Source organism: Macaca mulatta, chromosome 8, assembly GCF_049350105.2.
Source record: "Macaca mulatta isolate MMU2019108-1 chromosome 8, T2T-MMU8v2.0, whole genome shotgun sequence".
Taxonomy (NCBI): domain Eukaryota; kingdom Metazoa; phylum Chordata; class Mammalia; order Primates; family Cercopithecidae; genus Macaca; species Macaca mulatta.
In genome coordinates, this window is record NC_133413.1 from 4,264,320 (window position 1) to 4,285,267 (window position 20,948).

Consider the following 20,948-nt stretch of genomic DNA (forward strand, 5'->3'; position numbering starts at 1 on the left):
AAGTTTTTGTGTCTGTGTTGTGAGATACAGCAATTGAGAAATTATGGAATATTCTAATTCCACCTTTATCAGAGTTACTGAGAGCAGGGACTCTGGGTGAGAGAAGGACTAGAGATATACGATGGCAGACATTCAGAAAAAACGCTGCAGTGCTGAATTTGAATCAGGCATATCAGCATGAAATCTTGTGTCTTTGTTCTACACACACACACAAACACACACACTTCCTATCAAGGGAAAGGGCCCAGAAACAAGAAGAAATCAAGAAGTGATTAACATTGTAAACGTCCAGATCGTAATCCTGAAATATCATTTTCCACTCAAGGAAGCCAAGAATCGTTGGGTGGATGACTAATTTCAGGTTTGAAGCAGAAATTACACAAGATAAATTTGGAATGGTTTATCCCACCGGATGGCAAAGAAGCTACCATTGACTCAGGAGTCAAGAACACACTAAAAGGCAAAATTAGCACAATTTTAGCATCAACAAAGATAGTACATTCCACAGATTGAAAATCTTCAGACTGTTTTAAATTCATGGGTTCTTTCCTAATAATACAGAACAATAAAATGAATGACTGTAGAGCAGTAGTTCTCAACCAGTACAACTTTTGCTACCATCTTCTCTCCCCTCATCGGGATATTTGGCAATGTCTGGAGGCACTGGTATTTACACGTTGAGGGTGAGGATGCCACTGGTATCTGGTGGGTCAAGGCCAATGATGCTCCAAAAATCCTGCAGTCACAGGACCATCCCTGTCTTCACACCCAAACAAAAGTATATGGGTGCAGCACACCAACATGGCACATGTACACATATGTAACAAACCTGCACGTTCTGCACATGGACCCTAGAACATAAAGTATAATAATAATAAAAAAAAGTATGCAGTGCAAATGGCGACAGGCCTGAGGTTGAGGAAGCTATGAAAACTTCCTATTCTGAATGTAATATATAAATGTAATGTAATAAACTGAAAAGGCCACATTTATCCTGTCCTGCCTATCAAGTTTGCCACCAGACAACCAAATAATATGCTTCTTTTATAGAAGTACCTTAGCAAATCAATAAAAAAAAGGAGCCATAGAATCAGAATACTATCGATTAGTGGCATCTAGTCAATAAACACAGCTGGTAGGTGCACATCAGTCACCCTGTCTCTTGATGGGAGAAAACACCACTAGATATGAAGTCATCATGTCAGAAAAACTCAAACTCGAACCTGGCTAAGCCTCGTTATCCAGTGCCAAGTCACAGAAACTTTCTTAAACACCCTGGAGATGCAATCGGCAGAATGTCTACTGTGGCGAACTCAACAGGAAAAAAGAAAAAACAGAAAATAGGAGAAACGTAAAAACAAATCTACTTGCAAGCTACATCAAACAATCACAATCAGAAAGCAGTACACTTTTTATAATCCCTTTATGACTTACCTCATCATGAAGGATAAGAAATCCATTTTCAGTAGTCTGAGTTACATTCTTTGGGACTTATTGGTGGATGAAGAAGTGATGATTTTGGGGACGTCCCTAAGGTAAGGGTACTAATGCTGGGTACCTGTCATATTCTGGAGACTGACGTGCCTACATATATGTTATCATCTTATTTTCACAAACACCCAAGAGGCAGATATGACGGTGTCCACTTGACAGATAGTTCTCAGAAAGAGAAAGTGAATTACAAAGTGAGGTCAACTTTAACACGTCCATCTGGAGTAGATGGAACCAAGCCTCCATAGCTGCCATGTGCACAGTTCTCTCCACCACACATTTCTTTTTTTTTTTCTTTTGATATCTTTATTCCTTCTCTGATTTCTTCCATATCTGGTTCTTCTGCTATAGAAATAAAAAGTCATTAGTGCTGAATTTGTATGTATTTATCTGCATTTCTTCCTTTTCAATATATGGACTCATGGAAAGGAATGTTATTGACAGAATCTCATGTTGAAAGCGTGAACTCCTTTGGACTAGTGGTTTGCTGAATGTCTGAGAGATGTCCCGTGTTGCTTGTGAGTCTTTCAAGAATTTAAAAAATATCCCAAGGCTCCTGTGTGAGTTTGCGACAGTGCCCCAGAGTGCCCTGGTGCCCATTTTGGGAACTGGCAACTCAGGCATTCCTGATGCTAGTTTGAAGATGCCACTCTGAAAACCACTGTACTAATGGCTTCAAGAGACCAGAGGAAGGAGTTCTCCACCACACATTTCGTAACAGAACAGAGCCCTTATGAAAGTGCCAATGATGAATCGGTGCATCACAGACCACAATAAAGAAAACCAGGAGAGAGGCCCTTCATTTGGGAGACAGTTGTAATAATCAAAGTAGAAATACGTTGGAACTAGAGGGGACGGGAGGAAACAAGGCCTTGTAGCAAATGAGGGGTTCTGATTTATTCGAATAAAGTCCGCAAGAACAAGAACAAAGCCATGTAAATAGTTAGAGGATAAAACTTTAAGAAAAGACAAAACATAACACCCAATGGCAACTGAGGGATTATATCCTTGAAAGAAAGAGTATAATTCAAGTTGGTATGTTATAGAAATAGGAAAAGCATAAAATTGAGATCCATCATCTTGACTCCAAAGGAGATTGTACAGAGAGACAGAGAGGCAACAATGAAATGACTGCTTGCTCTGAGCACACCAGGGGGAGAAGGGAATGTAATGGAAAGTAAAAAATACTGTCCCAGGCCCGGATTGATAATTACATTTTTGACAAGAAGGTGAACGGTCTGGAAAGATAACGGTAAAGTTGAAATGGACTAAAAACTAATTTTAGAAGTTTGTTGTAATAGAATTGACAGCAAGAAAGGAAATTGCCACGGCCCCAGGGAGAAAAAGAAAAGAGGATGAGGGAGAGACAACTATGAATGCACTTTCTGAAGCACTCTTAGTCTTTGGAAGAGGGACAGACTATCAGAAACAGGAAACATAAGTTTTGCTGCATGGGCTATTGTAAATTAGTTTTCTTTACCTTTTCAGACCATTTTCCAATAGGTAAGTCACAGATTTACATAGACTGTTTGCAAATACACAAACGTAAATATGGCTTTCGACTGAGGACCTATCCTCTCTGTTTTAATACAATGTATCTGACAAAAACTCAGTTATTATTCCCACTTCCTAGATAATGAAACTGATGATCAGATAATTAATGAGTGAGTAGTTTCATGGTCATGCTAGAAACAAAAAGCAAAGTCAAGGACACAGCTCAGGTAGTGACAGGATAAACCACAGCTTCCTCTCCATGGGTAAACAGATTCCTCTAGCAAAGGCTTCATTCTATGTAGACAAAAGAAATGCTGTTTGTGGAATCTAGTTAGGAAAATAATCTGGTAAAATGTGAAAGGTAAATAGGAACATATGCCATTCTTGAAAATTATTTTACTTATAATGTGCAAAAATGCATAGGATGAGGTTATCTAGACTTCGGAATCCTGACGTCGATGAAATGGAACCTGTTACAAATATAAATATGCATGGGTGGTGCTCAAGTTATTATTTTTGAGTTCTGGTTGGTATCATTAGTATTTCTTTTTCCACCTTTAAGAACTTGTAAAAGAAATGAGAGCACTAATGGAGTTGAGGGAAGAAAGCAAATAATTAGCGACTTGTTAACAAAGGAGTTGAAGATGTAAAGGATAAAGAAATTGGTGAAATGTGATTTCATTTTCAGGAAGAGAGAAAATTCGTAATAAAATTAAAACACGGCGCAACATCAGTTGTTATATTTTGAGTACCTCATTACTAAAAGGATTAAGAAAACATCAAAAGCACAATCGAAGTGATCAAAGAGCCACAGGCACTGATGAAAAGATGAAAAGAACTCAATGGCAAAGAAAAATGAGGAACCAACAAGCCTCTGCATCTATCAAACACAAATTAACGGGAAATAGCAGCATACTTTTTTATGACACACTTTCAATAGAATTAAATATTTTAATGAAATAAAAATGCTTATTCATTTTAGCAGTGGAGATCAGTAACTGAGTCTCAGAAAAAGGGAATGGAATGAATAAAAGAAGAAGAAAAATGATGGCTTAGGTTTTACCCAAAGATAAACCATTTTAGGAGGTATTTTCAGATAAAGTGGAAAATGAAAAGTATCTAGGTTAAGAGCGATGCATATTGCAGAGGAGTGGGAAGTGCAGGCTGAGCAGTTTGTGTGGCTGGTGTGGGACAGGAGGCACCGGGAACCACTGTTCACAGAGGGCAACGGGAAGGGTCAGAGGTTCTGTAGGATTAGCCCCGGCACATCAGATCATTTGGCTTCTTCTAAAGCAGTGTGTGCATTCTTTGCTGCTCTGTCTCTCCTGTTGGGAAGGGCTCTGCTCCTAGTCCCTGGGGGTTTCCTTCAGCCCTGTCGCAGGGAAGGACAGGTCACTGGGAGTGGCCAGTCAGGTTGTCCATGTCCCTGGATGTGGCAGTGGATGGAGGGGGCAGGATTGAGCAGGACCACTTGGAGCCTTTTTTGGGTTGGAGATGGAGGACATCGGAGGTGTCTTTACTCTTCGTTCCTCAGGGCCATGAACTGTAAGAGCAACATAACCCCAGAGGAGCTGGGAGCTATTTTCTCTGTCATTTACAGAGACCCCACATGGGATGCAGCCTCAAGAAAAGAAAGCAGAGCTGAGAAAATGAGAGTCCCGCTGATGCCACTGGGACCTCCTAACCCTAGATACAAATGAGTCTCTTGTGTCTCATGCACAGAATTTCTGATAACAGAGATATAATCCTAAAAATAAGACAGAAGCATAAGAGAATACTTAGAATGATGCTGTCAATCCAAGTGAGGGGTCCAGGGAACCTGAATTGGGAGAGTAGATAGTGAAGACAGAACAACCAAAAAGCCTGTTAGTGTTTCCTGATGGGGCCAACTCTCAAAAGGGAGAAGAGGATTGATCTCAAGACCATCCTTGGACAAAAGATGGACACACATCTTTCTGAGACTGGTGGGAAGGAAGGAAGGAAGGAAGGAAGGAAGGAAGGAAGGAAGGAAGGAAGGAAGGAAGGAAGGAAGGAAGGAAGGAAGGAGGGAAGGAGGGAGGAAAGAAGGGAGGGGGTGAGGGATGAAGGAGGAGGAAGGAAAGGAACGAGGAAGTGAAGGAAGGGAAGGAAGGAGGAAGGGAAGGAAGGGAAGGAAGGGAGGAAGGAAGGAAGGAGCAATGAAGATGACTGTGGAGGATCAAAGAAGAGATGTTCTTGCTCTATAAAAAAGATGACTTTGGCCGGGCGCGGTGGCTCAAGCCTGTAATCCCAGCATTTTGGGAGGCCGAGGCGGGCGGATCACGAGGTCAGGAGATCGAGACCATCCTGGCTGACACGGTGAAACCCCGTCTCTACTAAAAAAAATACAAAAACTTAGCCGGGCGAGGTGGCGGGCGCCTGTCGTCCCAGCTACTCGGGAGGCTGAGGCAGGAGAATGGCGTAAACCCGGGAGGCGGAGCTTGCAGTGAGCTGAGATCCGGCCAGTGCACTCCAGCCTGGGCGACAGAGCGAGACTCCGTCTCAAAAAAAAAAAAAATAAATAAATAAATAAATAAAAATAAAAATAAAGGGTGACTTTTTCCCGGAAAACCTGGAGAGAGGCTGCTGTGGGTTTACTAGTGAAGGTTTAAAGAAAAGTGAAGGTTTGTAGGAGTTGCTGTAAGTCCATGAGTTCTAACAAAAGGACCACGTGCCATGCAAAGGTGAGAGTGTGGGGCAAAGAACGGGGCAGCATGAGTGGAGGCCCAGTGGGCATCAGCCATGACCTTCAGGGGCTGCAGCATGGAGGGTCCTCCAGACAGAGCTCACTCCGGCACACCGCAGAGGGATGCATTACAGAGAAAGGCTTTAGATGCTTCAGGCAATAGTGACTGACTTATTCTCAGTTGCATGTCTAAATGACACAGCTTCATGGATAATTGTCTCCACTCTCCACTAATTCTGGAAAACTCATGCAGGCATAATTCTATTCCAGAAGAAGTGCCTCCCTGTGTGTGAATGAGCCACCTTCCCCCAAGGGTAGAAGTAGGAAAGAAGGTGACAGCCAATCGCAATGGATGTAAACAATCATATATAAAGAGAAATCAAACACGTTTTAGTAGGAGGCAGAAGAATTTGCTTCAAAGGAAATGGGACAGGATCACATGAAAACTTGTTCCCCTGTCCTCCAATCCATGAGGTCTACACAGCACAAAGCAACATTCAAAGCACTTATAATACATTTAATCTTTGAGATGGATTCTTGAAATTCGTTGGTGGGGGAATCAGTTCTTAAAGTATTTGCATTAAAATGGCATAAACCTGAAGAATTTTAGAGGGAAGTTAAAATTAAATAGGCTCATTCTGAAAAATATCTGAGAGACTAAACACAGTTTCTTTGCTTTTAAAAATCGAATCCAAATCAGCACAAACTCAATATAATCTTGTTTTCTCTACCCCTCCGTTATGTGACAATGTGTCACGGATTGGCTTTGCCAAGTCAGAGGCAACCTGAAGCTCCCTCCATGCTTAAGGATGTCCTGGACTGGGAAAGTGAATTTTTAAATTTTTTCTTATTCTGTCTTTTCTCTGTGGTGAAGAAGAAAAGAGCAATTTTTTTTTTTTTTAAGATGGAGTTTTTCTCTGTTGCCCAGGCTGGAATGCAATGGCGCAATCTTGGCTCACTGCAAACTCTGCCTCTTGGGTTCAAGCAATTCTCCTGCCTCAGTCTCCCAAGTAGCTGAGATTGCAGGCGCCTGCAACCATACCTGGCTAATTTTTGTATTTTTAGTAGAGACAGGGTTTCACCATGTTGGTCAGGCCTGTCTCAAACTCCTGACCTCAGGTGATCCTCCTGCCTTGGCCTCCCAAAGTGGTGGGATTACAGGCATGAGCCACCGCACCCAACCAAAAGCAGCATTTATATCCATGTAAATTCATGTAAGGTTTTCAGCCTCGTGTTATAAAGTTTCCAATTGTTTCAGACATTTAAACACTGGGACATTTAAGAAAAACTGTTGCTCCAGTCTTAAGACTCACACAGCTTGCTATAATCAAGCCTTCTAAAGTGGAAAAGCCAGACGGGGGACAGGGTCACCAGCTCCTCCTCATCGACGCAGTCCTCAGGAGCCTCTCCTTCCCTGGTTGAGACACATACGAAATTCGGAAAATCATCTGGTTTGCTGACTGTTTCACTTTAATGTATGCGTCCTGCATGTCAGGATTTGCTCCGATGACGGATGTTAACTGTGGGTCTCTGACCCTCAGGCAGCCTCCAGCCTCTGATGAGATGGGCCTTAACCCCTCCACTGCCCACCTGACTTCATGATCTTTCTCTGTCGTGACCTAATCAGGACGTTTCAGATCTTCCTACCTAGGCACGTGGTTGTACGCAAGCCTCTCCTATTTTCTCATACAATTTAGAAAAGTTGGCGCGGTTTTGCACTTAGCATTGCTGCATCGTTTCTACTACGCCGAAACCTAGTTGTGTTCTCTCCTATCCCATCTTAGCATTGAAATTGTCCTAGTGGACGTGTTTCAGTATCAGAGGTAGCAATCACACCTCTTTCAGCTTGCTAATCATTCCAGGAATGAGCTTCCCATTAAAACGAAATATTTGGAGCTGTTGATTTCTCTTTCAGAGGTAGGAGCAAAGCCTGCAGATGACCCATCCCCATTGCCCATCATAGATGAGTCTGCTAAAGTCCAGGGGGATTCAGAACAAATTGGATGCAGAACTTGAACCCAAGCCCAGGTTTCTTGGCTAAGCTCTAGCACTGCGCTGTCCTGCACCCGTTGTCTTCTACTCTTCATGCTGGAGCCCTCCTGCTGCACTCTCACCTTACATACCCTCATCCTGCACTTCCTCATCCCATAGCCCCTCATTTTGCACTCCTTACCCTGCATGCCTCATCCTGGACTCCTTCACCTGTACCCCTCATTCTGCACTCCTCACCTGTACCCCTCATCCTGTACCTGTCTTCCTGGATCCCTCCCTCTGGATCCTCACCTGGACCTCTCATCCTGCACTCCTCACTGCACCCATCATCCTGTGCCTCTCTTCCTGTACCCTTCACCTGGACCCCCTTATCCTGTACTCCTCACTGCACCTCTCATCCTGGACCCTTGAACCTGCTCCCCTTGCCCTGCACCCCTCATCTGTACCCCTCATCCTATACCCCCTGACCTTCAGCCCACATCACAAGTCTGAAGCAGCCTAACTTCTTCAGTTTCTCTCATTCTCAGTCTCACATGGCACAAACTTTCTTTCTGCTCACTCTCTTTCCCAAGAAAAAATCAGAAGAAACAGAGCTCCACATGCTCACATGTTAAAGCAACAGATGATCTAAAAGAAACACATAGGAGCTGGGTCATCAAAACTGCATGCCGTGCCTGGCCGTTTCTGGCTTAGAGGCAGGAGGATATACATGCGATTTAAAAAACACAGGAAGAATTTCGAGAAAAGAATAGTCCCATCTATAACTTTTAAATCAGTAATTCAAAATATGATTCATTTGTAAGTCAACACAACTCAGAAATTTTAAAAAAGATTCTTGTTGAGATGATAAAAACTCGTAAAGGAGATAGAAATACCAAAGAAAAATAATAAAGATAGCAAGAAAATTGAAAGAAACAAATTCCAATTGCAAGGAAAAAACCCTGTAAGGAAAACTGGGTCCTTGTTGTATCTGATGCAGAGATCCTGGTGGTAAAGATGTGGGAGAATGTTATCACACTCACACACTCATGACACATGAGAAGTGAGGAAGGCAGCCATGTGGCTGGAAAAAATAGGAAGCTCATTCCACTTACAGAGCCTGAAATATCATCTAGAAGTACACCTTGTTAATTTCACAAGGTCTTTCATAATTTGCAAATATCATCCTCAGAATTTTCATTCCTGCCTGAGACTAGAATACAGATTGGAGAACGCCTCCCAGGAAGTTTGCTCTAACGTGAGCCCTGCGGTGCTTAACCTCCGTGTCATTTCCACTACATCTTACCTCAGTTTACTTCGAAACGTAATCTGGGAGGATACATGTTGGGAATGGAGAGTGGAATGTAGCTGGAGCTAATGGGCCACTAAACCTGGAATTTAAAGGTCAAATTTCTGCATTAGAATTTAATGTTCTCTGGCACCACCTGCTCTCCTGGCTCATATGTACTGATATATTTAAATATTTAATAATGGCTTATCTCACATTAAGAGGAGGCTGTGCTTATAATTCATTCATGCAATATAACTCAGAACAAAATAGAAATAAGAGTCAGTGGTTCTTCTGATATTTTTCTTAAAGTTAAGACTGTCCTGAACGTCAGCATATCTTCATACAAATTCTTCAACCCCGTCAACAAAAAAGGGTGATTATTGGAAACTCAATATCCGTCTAATATATAGTTTGTTATTATTACTTGTTTGTTTTAATATCCTTTCAATAACATCCTATGTTCATCTTATTGGTCTTGCGTTAAGACAATGGAATGCTAGCTAGGCTAGCTGGTAATTCACCTGAAGAAAACAATAGCAACAATGAGCACATATAATCGATTAATTTTAGCTTCAAACAGTTAATTATTAATTACACTTGGTTTGTACATGGCTCTTAATATCTTTGGTTACTAAACAGCTCACCAAGATGAAGACATTGTGTGCCCTGCAATGGTCTGGAGAAACAGAATTGAATAAAATGGGGCTCTTTCTCAAGGACTCGAGGACACACGAAACACTCTAGGAAAACTGTTACCTTAGCTAACAAGGAGCTGCTGCAGGTAGCCACAGGGAAACACTGGAAGGCATTTCCATCCCAGTGAGCTGTCCAGGAAAGAGGCACAGCTTTCAAGCTGGGCCCTGGGGAAGGGAAAGGAAGGGAAGGGAAGGGAAGGGAAGGGAAGGGGAAGGGAGGGGAGGGGAGGGGAGGGGAGGGGAGGGGAGGGGAGGGGAGGGGAGGGGAGGGGAGGGGAGGGGAGGGAAGGGGAGGGAAGGGAAGGGAAGGGAAGGGAAGGGGTGTTTCACATCTGGAAGGGCACGAAGGACCTGCCCAGACAGAAGGGAAGTGGCATGAGCCCTGGTGTGGAGATGGATGGGCACAGGATGGCAAGCCCACAGTGTGCTACACTGTGCTACAGCACCCTGCAGCTCTTGAGAGGACGGGGTGATCTGGAAGAGGGGCAGAAATTCAGTGACTTGCTCTGTTGTGGCTGCACCACGGTGGGGGCACACAGGAGCCACAGATGCAAAAAGAAGCTGACTCATGAACCAGGGTGAGCACGGTGAGGTGAGGAGAGGCGGGCTGGTGTGTTCCTCACCCCGCTGGCTGACATGGGGCACAGGGTACAAAATACAGATGCCATAATACTACAGGAATTGCATGGAGGAGCCTTCTCACAAACCCTCCTTGCAATGCAGCACCAGTGCCACAGGAATATGCACTTTGAAGCCCACCCTGACTTGAATCTCTGTCTATGAAGACCCCTGGGTGATCTCCATGCATGCTGCAGTCGGAGACACAGATGAGAGCAGAGGACAGCATAAGTACAGGTACATGGGAGATTTGTGCAGAAATGCATCCCTTTGCCAACAGGGGAATTCAACCAATAGCGGCAGAGCACTTGCCACTGAAGGGGAACTCCCGGACAGTCCGGGGGAGGAGGACTTGGAGAACCAGAAAGGACACCAGATAAACTTCAGGAACTGGGTCCCAAAAGGTCATCATTCAGGGACTCAAGCACTCAAGAATGAGGCTGTCAACAAATGAACAGATTTGGGTCCAGGAATCAAAGCAGCCTCAATAGCCAGAAACAGTCTGTGTTGACTCATTGGCTACTGGGCTATAATTTCTCAAACTAAGACCTAAAAAAAAAAAAAAACAACTGGAGTGGGCCTAAGATTATTGATAAGGGTTAAATGGCCCATGATAATGTTACGAAAATCTGAGCAGTCCAGAAATTGGCTAAGACACTCACTCACATTTTGCACATCTCTAAGGACGCAGCTATACGCCTGCAGCTTGTGCACGGCTGCACAGGTGTGGGGCATAAAGAGGTCCTTGCACTCCCGGAGCTTCTGTCTCCCGGGAAGAGAGGCAATTAAACAATTGTTGGGATGCAGGCAGCTCAGGGTGGTATAGGATTGTGTAGGAGCGAATTACATAATCTAGGCTGTGAGGCTTATTGGGGAAAGTAATCTCTGAGTTGAGACGGAAAGATCAGCAGATGATCTACATGGTGAGTCCATAGAAGAATGATCCTTTTTGGGGAGATACGTATGCAAAGGTAAAAGAGAAGAAAAAAGGAAGATCTGAGGATCAGGAAGCTCCATGGGACCAACGGGAAGTGTATGTGGGCGGTGGTGAGAAATGAAGGTGGAATTTGGAAACCAGTTTACAGAATATTCTGTGGACCCCGGGAAGGCTGTAACCGATTTGAAACACTGGAGGGACACTCTCTATTTTCAATTTTTTTTTTAAAAGATCATTCTGACTGGACCACTGTGTATGGGCAAAATAGAAGAGATGCGTAGCAGGGAGAAATGAAGTTTCGGCCACTACAGAGGCCGCCTGGAGGGGACACTGTGGAAGCCGTCTAAGGGTAAGAGACAGAAGATATAAAGGAGGGATGGGATGGAAGGATATTTACTAGACAGAGCTGACAGAAATTTGTGGAGAAAAAGAGAACAGGATCATCCACCACCAATGTTGCTGAGAAGAAATAAGACAAAAACAACAATTATAAATCTGTTGTCCAAATCCTCAAAGAATATACGGAGATTGCCTTCCCCGGCTGCTATACAACGATGCTGCACTCTGGGTAAGAACAGACAACAGGGTGATGTGAGTCCCAGGTCAGGAAGCTTGTTCTAGAAGCAAAGAGCTAAGCACCAGAAAGGCAGATACACCTACCTGTGGTCCCAAGAATGGAAGGGCTGGTTTTGTTTCAAGGGATTTGGAGGACAGTAACAATAAGTTTGTTCTTTAGCGTATTAAATTGAATGGCAGTCCTCAGGAAAGCCCGTTTAGAGGAAATTCAAATTTACAGCACATGAGTTCACATGGCAGGACAGTTTCCCTTGTACGGGGCTCACTGCAGACTCAGGTCCCACCATCGAATGCAGCCCTCATCGCCCGGTGGGACTGAGGCTGCCAGAGTGGGTTCATAGCTGCATGCCTCTCGGGGAAGTGCTCAAACAAAGGCCTCAATTTAGAGAAAAGAAGATGCAAGGGCTACTGACCCTGAGTCCCAGCATTCCTGCCACAGACTGCAGAGTCCAGAAGGCTTTTGCTGGCTGGAATGAGGGAATGTGCTCCTGAAGGCATGGCTGAGAAGCCAGCTTGGAGAGGATGCTGGGAAGGATGGGCTGCTGTCCTCTGGATGTGGTCTTCACCATAAATCCACGGCCATAATGCTGTGTCAGTCCCCAGAGGCTGGAATACATGGGGCCAGGAACCGAGGAGGGGAAGCAGTAACTGTCTCACCTCCACCCCAGGAGCTGATTGAGATCTCTGTTCCCCGATCTCTCAACTTTAGGCTCTGTGGTTCTAGAGAACCTGCTTCTCAGAGGGGAGTTGTCTCCACCACCAGGAAGAGGAAGGGCCCCATGAAACTGTAAGCTATGCCTGTGGCCCAGTGCCTTCAGGATCCTCATACCCAAGGCCTCGCCAGCAAGGAAAGGAGCCATCATCCTTGCAGGAGGACTGGCCCTAACCAGGAAAAAAAGCTGGGGCCATTGTCCCCATTGGGACAGTACAGATGAGTGGGACCATTTATCCATGGGGACTCTCTTATGTGTGATGGAACACGGACAAGTCCAACAGCCACACCTGAGCAGTGCATTGTGAGCAGAGACTGCGGCCCTGGGAGGACTCAAGTCAGCATTGCCCTGCCCCAGCAGCCACCTAGCCTAGCTGAGAGGCCAGCTAAAGGGGCAGATCCTCAGATGGGCCGGACAGGAGGGCAGCAGTGAGTGTGTACTGCACGTGTTCCTAGGAAACGAGGCCAGCCAGAATCCTGGAGAAGCTGCTTCCAGATGGAGAGGACTGAATAGTGCGAGTGCTGGGCTGTCTCCGATCCCAAGGGCACCACTTGGGTGCTCTTTTCAGAACCCAGGCCTCACCCCCAGCTGCTAGGAGCCCACACTGCATTTCTCTTCAAGAATGGCCCCAAGCAGAGTTCTGGTCCCTCCCTGGGGGCCACCCATGTCAATGGTCAATGGCACCGAGCCTGGCCCAATTGCTTCAGTTTGGAAGACTATACAGGGCCATCCCAGCTCCAGACCTCCCTGTAGTATCACTTAAGGCAAGGGTTCCCAATCCCCAGGCCAGGGACCAGTACTGGTCCATGGCCTGTTAGCAACTGGGCCACACAGCAGGTGAGTGGCAGGCAAGGATGCACTACTGCCTGAGCTCTGCCTCCCGTCAGGTCAGCAGCAACATTAGATTCTCCCAGGAGCGTGAACCCCATTGTAAACTGCACATGCGAGGGATCTAGGCTGCACGCTCTTTATGAGAATCTAATGCCTGATGATCTGTCACTGTCTCCCATCGTCCCCAGATGGGACTGTCTAGTCGCAGGAAAACAAGCTCAGGACTCCCACTGATTCTACATTATGGAGAGTTGTGTAATTATTTAATTACACATTACAATGTAATAATGGAAATAAAGTGCACAGTAAACGTAATGCACTTCAGTCACCCTGAAACCATCACCTCTCCCAGTCCGGGGAAAAACTGTTTTCCTTAAAACTGGTCCCTGGTGCCAAAAAGGCTGGGGACCTCTGATCTAAGGCACCTGCTGTGGTCTGATCATTTGTGTTCCCCTCAAATTCCTAAGTTGAAACCTAACTCCAAATTTGATGGTTTTCAGAGACAGGCCAGCCTTTAGAGGGTGATGACATGATGAGGGTGGAATCCCTGTGAACAGGATTAGTGCCCTTGTGAAGGACACCCAGGCTTGTGGCCTTGCCCTGTCCACCACATGAGGACACAGTGAGAAGCTGCCATCTATGAACCAGGAAACAGCCCTCGCCAGACACCAAATCTGCCACTGTGTTGATCGTGGACTTCCCAGAACTGTGAGAGATACAATTCCAGTGTCTTTAAGCCAACTCTACCTGCATATTCTGTTATGGCAACCTGAATGAACTAACTGTGCACCTGTCGTGACTGGGCACCGTTCAACTCCTCCCTCCACCCAACCCCACTGCTTTCTATGCCTTACAGATGATTCCAAGCACACTCCCGATACCTCCGCCTACACAAGTCGCCAACTCAGACTCTACTTCCAAGAAAAAAGGTAATTTGTCATAGATTTAAGTCAAGCCCTTGAAAACAAAAACAAAAACAAAAAAACGTTATATCCACCTTAGAGATAAGGCTGTATCTGTTGTGAAAAAGGAGGTACACATTATAAACATTTTGTGATGGTCAACTGGGCATTCCCACATGACAACAAAAGGTTATTTGAAGCCACTTCCTGCAGCTTCACCTTCTCTTTAGGGTTTTAGAAGTCACTCTACTATTCTGGCAGGCACTGTCTCACCTGATTTTGAGTAGCGTATTGACTTCCTGCTCACAAGGACAGGGTCACGAGCTCACTTTCCACATGGACCAGCGAGCTGTCCTGGGTTCAGGGACCTCGCCGTGTGCCATCATTGCACTTGGACGCTTTTCAATGTGCATAATTTCTCACCTAGAGAAGACGGGCAAGACTGGGCTGGGTCATCGTGCCAGTCCAACCACGCGAGATGAGAAGCACCTTCAAGATTGCATAACATCAATGCTGCCTCAGAAGTTCCGTCTGCCAAGAATGGTAAAGATGCTGCTTTTTGAACCATCTCCTACATTCCTGTATTCAGTATAACACACGGCCTCATTTCCTCATTCATCCTAGGAGCACAGACCCTTGGCTACAGACTGAGATGCCTACACTAACTTCCACTCTCTTATTATCAATTTAGTCATCGGACATAGGAGACAATTCTGTTTCTTGTATGAAATGGTGATACTGAACTCAAATAATTTGACTGGAATAACTCTTAGTATTAGCCCGAAATAGGTCTTGATTTGACTACACAGTAGCACATCACAGGGAAGAGTTCCTTTAATTTACCCCCTGCTAGAATGTAAATAGCTATGGCAAATTACATGAAACATGATTTGTGGAGATGCAGTTCATCAACTTGTGTGATGAACTCGAACTGAATATTCTTTTCGTAACAAAAAAACGCTTCAGAGTCAACTCACTTTCCTATAAACAGAGAAGCCATACAAACGTGGGACCACTATCATAGCAAACATGTAATTGCTTGTAAAAATATCCAGGGATCAAGTTTGCTTCTTGTTAACTTTCCTCATGGATAGACGCCACAGTGGTAATGAGGGAACCCAACTTTGAGAATAGGGATTTTTCTTTTTTTCTGTTGACTAATAATCAGCTGCTATGATATATAATATATATTTTATTTTCAAATATAAAATGAAGAAACTATGCCCTGGGCTTACATTATCTTTTCTTATATAGTATTCTGAGACTTACTCTTTGTATGGATTCTACCTATTATAAATATGATTTATAAATACATAAATAACATACACATGCCCACTGAATAAATAAATGATTTATAAGTATATAAATTTTACACAGGTAGAATCCACATATATATAGCTAACTTATATATAAATTGTGTATGTAAAATTTGTTTTAAAAATATATATTAGCTACATAGAGTTTGTTTATGAATGGTCAGTGCTGCCTTACATGGCTCTACCGTAATTTATTTACATCCTGCTTCTTAGCATTTGGGCTTTTGAACAGATTATTTTTAATTCAGTATTTTCATCTGTAAAATGGTTTTAAATAAAGCTTACCTCTCTCCCGTCACTTTCTGACACCTAATATGATCTCCTTCAAGAGCTCTCTTTGTTTTTTAAACTTTCCATTTTTTTCCCCATAATTTGCTTAGGGCACATTATCAATTCACACTCCTCTCGTTGTGTGTGTATAATTGCTATAGATGCATGCACATGCTGATATGTATGCACGGGCTTTTATATTAGGGAATATGTATAAGACTTTCTGTATAACATACACATGCCCACTGAAGTCTAGCAAGAGTGTTTGTTTCTGCGAATTGTTCTTTTGTGTTTGCTGCTGGGGCCTCGCCGGCAGGGACCCCCGTTGTTTTTCAGTCTCTGAGCTCCTCCCTGCCTGTCCTCCACTCACTGTGATTTTCAGGGGATGCACAGGAGCTGGTGTTCATTTCTCCACCCTGCTTGCTTTCTGAGAAATGCCTCTAAAAGGATCCATTAATTGAGTGGACCCTCCAGCCATCTTGAGGGGACGGAGGAGAAAGGATTGTGTTTGCAGAGTTAGAGACAGCACAAACGGAGAAATCTCAGACATGCCCAAGCCTACGAGCCCAGGATGATGGAGGCCATAGGTAGGTAGAGTGGACCCAAGGTCCTCCTGGTCCTCGGGTCCTGAGGCAGCCCCCTCGCCATTACCGTGTGTGCTTGCGGGGGTTAGTTGGGGTGCCAGGATAGCATCCTCCAGGGAGCTTTTCACAGAGACAACAGTGCCCAAGGTAGCAGAGACCATGAACATCTTAGGGTAAGAAGTATGATCCGAAGATTTGAGGACCCCCAAAATAATTTACACTACGCAAGCTATTCTTGATATCTTGTCAATGTTGGAGTAGGTAGGTCAGCAAGGGTTGACATGGGTGGCCTTCCATAATGAGTGAGGTTAAATTGATAGCTACTTTGTTTGGATGGAGTCTCAGAAATTCAAGTTGATGTTAAAATAAGATGATGTGGCATTTCTTGCATAGCAGTTTGTCTAGGGTTTGTGGTCTGAGGGACTGACTGTGACTCCAGGTATGAGAGCTCACACATTGAAAATGTCTGGGGAGACTATGAGAAAGTGTGGAGAGCTGTTGCCTCTGAGGAAGTTAACTGGCTCAGCTAGAAGCTGGAGAGAAGGGGTCCTTACAATCCATCTAAACACCCCTCAGTTGGATTTACATGTCTTACTGTGCACACTATTATTTATATAATGAACACATCATGTTTGTAGAAAAATCTCAAAATTAAAATGAAAATGCATAAAGAAATAAGAGCTAGCATTTTTTTAAGTTCTTACTGTATGTGTTATGAGCCTTCCATGTTTTACTCAGTTGATTTTTCAATAAAATTATGAAGCAGTTGTGATTACTATGACTTTTTTTTCTAATGATGAGTCTGATACACAAAGGGTTTAAACAACTTACACTAAGGTTCAGTTACTGAGCAGCAGAACCAGTATTTAGGGGAGTCCAGCTCCAGATGCTGTGTTCCTAATTCTAGATGTTAGTGAAAATCAGGCAACATCAAAACACAGAACATTTAACTCTATGTAAATACACGCTGTATATGTTTTCAGAAAATATATATTTTTTCTTTTTTTGAGATGGAGTCTCACTCTGTCACTTAGGCTGGAGTGCAGTGGCACTATCTCAGCTCACTGCAAGCTCCACCACCCGGGTTCAGGCGATTCTTCTACCTCAGCCTCCTGTGTATCTGGGATTACAGGTGCCCACCCACCACAAACAGCTAATTTTTTATATTTTGAGGAGAGATGGGGTCTCACCATCTTGGCCAGGCTGGTGTGGAACTCCTGACCTTAAGTGATCCACCTGCCTTGGTCTCCCAAAGTGCTATGATTACAGGTGTCAGCCCCCCTGCCTGGCCTGTTTTGTGATAATATAATTTATGAACAACTATGCTTTGAGTCAAATAATATAAAATTATGTATATGCATAAAGGTCACTTTTATAAGTGATGTGCACTTTGTCTACAACTGTTAGCTTAATATAGTACTCTGAAAACACATTTTCAGAATGTCTTCTACTATTATAATCCCTTACTTTGTTTACATTCTCAAATGTTATATTAGTTACCTGGTTTGAATGACCTTTTTACCTTTGGATTATTCTTTTGTCAAAGATAATACCTGGCATTGAATTGGCTGTCTCTCAAGGACTGATGGCCATTCACACATTTATGACATCTCACAGGTGGCTATTGAGACTGTTACCAGAGGACTAATTAGGGTGAAATGCAATTATAATTAACGCGGTGTGGTCATTTACAGTGAAATATGACACATGGAAGAATGTTTCCCTTTTAATGGGACTACTTATGTCTCTTCATAGTCAAGGATGCACAGTGTGGGCACGAGGCTCCTATTCCTGGTACCATAAACCTGATGATGTGTATCTCAATGCTGCTGAAATGAATTTACTGCAATTTGCCCTGTTGGGAAGTGTTCGGTATTTCACTGATGATTTTAGATTCCACCAAAGGCAGCAGCAAATGTAGGTCATGTGGAAAACGTTATAACTCCACCATACTTTCTTGAATAACTGCACAGTCACATGAAAGTTCAATTGAAGGTCAGGTCTAAAACTCCAAATGTCAGGAGGTATTCAGCACCTGCCTCTGCATTCTAGCTTTAATCTTTGAATGGGATGTAAATATTCATTTTTTGTTGTAGTATTTCTTATTAAAAAGGGTCATGAAGTCCCCACCACAACCGTGTATCAGCAAGGAGGGACCTAATTTATGCTCTGTAGCTGAGGACACTCCTGGGTGAGTCCACTCACCACAGGACCCTTTAACATTGTGACTCTTTATCCCACACATTGAAAATGTCTGGGGAGACTATGAGAAAATGTGGAGAGCTGTTGCCTCCGAGGAAGTTAACTGACTCAGCTAGAAGCTGGAGAGAAGGGGTCCTTACAATCCATCTAAACACCCCTCAGTTGGGTTTTCAGCAGTCTCTCAGTTGAGAGAGAGAAGCCGTGCTGTGGCGTGTTCACTCACATGGACTCATGACAATATCCCCTACCATGCTTGTCGTTTTAGGATTGGTGGATGCTTTTTTATTATCTCCTTCATTGATTTCATGGGTAATAACTTCTTGTTACGTTTTTTAGCTCCTAAAACTATCCTATGATATACACTTGGAAAATAAGAACATACTGCCTGTTTACTCAAATTCAAAAAGTAGAATACATAGAATTCCAAGAGCTCCAGATAAATATTCTCATTTTTACCTATACACATACACATCCATCAGTTCAAATATTTTAAGGAACTCAGCTACTAAGGAAGAAACCAATAGGATATTTTAAAAACTATTTCAAAGGAGAATCCAAAGATCACAAATATATGGACAATCAGAAATACTGAAATAAATTTGCTAATAGATTTAAAAGTAATCAATATCCACAGGACAATAATTAACTGCATCTCTTTCACAGGAAATTCATTTGCATTTCAATGCTTCAGAAATTGTTTGCATTGCTATCAGTTTTCTATAACTTATAAAGTTATAAACTGCTCAAAAACAATGACAGGCACAGAGCTTTCATTTCAAATATTTGAATTCAGCTCATAAAATGCATAATTGTAAGTCTTTTCAGATTCATTATATTGTCTTTTCTATATTTGCTCACATAAAAAAAGGTTTTGAGAAATACCAGACAATATGATATGGTCAAAAGATCCACACATATGCCCACGTTTCCTAGCTTACACCTAATACTTCACCTCACTCTTTCTTTTGGGATAATCAGAGTACATATCACGGCAAGCCAAGTTTTCAGAAGTTAAACATTCTCATTCACAAAAGCGAGTGTTAGCAGACTTTAAGGAAGTTCCCATCATGATTCCTATTTATCAGCATTGTTTGACTTATTGATTTTACTTATACCTAACCAATACAGAATGGTCTCTGTCCTCTGTTGGAACGCTAGCTTTAAACTCTGTTAAGAGTGTTCTCGTCCTACCTTGGTAAACAGCTTTAAACCCAGGTGAGCCAATGCTATCATCCGACTGCAGATGTAGCCACATCTGGTTGCTCATGCTCACGATGAGGTCAGGAACACTGGATCCCGTGAGCCTGCATGGAAGAGAAATGTCAAAGCCTTTATGTAAGGCAACAAGTACATCGACTTCCACCTCAAAGGAGGGTCCTGCTGCTTTAAATAGCCAAACCCTAGAAATATAGATAGCAAGACCCTCTTTCAAAGACTGTACAGCCTCTTGTCCATGATATTAATATTCAAACATCACTATCACTGGAGCTTTACAGAAATTACTCTATTCTAAGACTGCCAATGTGTATATTTTCTTTTAAAAAATCAACTTAGGGCAACCAACCATCCCATTTTCCTGGAACTGAGGGGCTTCCCCAGGTGCAGGAGTTACAGTGTTAAAACTGGGACAGTCCTGGAAAAAATCAGGGACAGTTGTTCATCTGAGGTGACTAGAGATGTGCACGGTTGCTGCAGGATTGTGCAACACCAGCCATGAAAGAGAAAGCATCTCTATCACAAGAAATTGTACGGGATCATTCACAAAAGGTTTTCATTGTCTAGTCTAGAACTAGTATGTAACTTATCACAAACTCTCCTTTTAAAATATATTATAGGTAATTGCACATTAAAAGAATTTTGAAAAGAACAACATGCATAGCTGAAATAGATTTGGTAGCATTTATTGAACACTCCCCCTGCATATTAATGTCTGGGTCACACCAAACGTGAGTTTCAATGAAGCATTCATCGTGTATTAACAAAACAGTCACATAGGAGCTGTTGTCAGCCAGTGAAAAGAAACACTGAATCCATTGACTGAACTCAACGTGCTGGCAGAAAAGCATGTTGAAACAGAAAAAGTATAAGAAAAAAATCAATTCAACCAAAACAAATATCCCTAATCAAATAGGAAGCTTGACTTTCAGCAAAGTAGTTTCAGGAATGTGAGCATATGATTTGCCCCATTAATCATATCATCTGTCTATCAATCCAACATCCTCACCTTAGGCAGCACAGAGCACTGGATTCTTCAAGGGAAGATGAACAACGGTCATTATTTGTGAAGTAACTCATGCAATGTTACACACAAAGTGAAAAGAGGAAAATATTTCTGTGAATGATTTGCAGTAAC

General features: G+C 43.1%; 1 protein-coding gene across 1 annotated transcript in view; it reads right to left on the reverse strand.

The window, feature by feature from the left end:
* CSMD1 (CUB and Sushi multiple domains 1) overlaps window positions 1-20,948 on the reverse strand; it is a 2,034,615-nt gene that overhangs the window by 485,713 nt on the left and 1,527,954 nt on the right. The window contains exon 12 of the mRNA XM_015144705.3: window positions 19,787-19,899. Within this exon, the coding sequence (XP_015000191.3) occupies window positions 19,787-19,899 (113 nt within the window). The remainder of the gene's footprint in view (window positions 1-19,786; window positions 19,900-20,948) is intronic.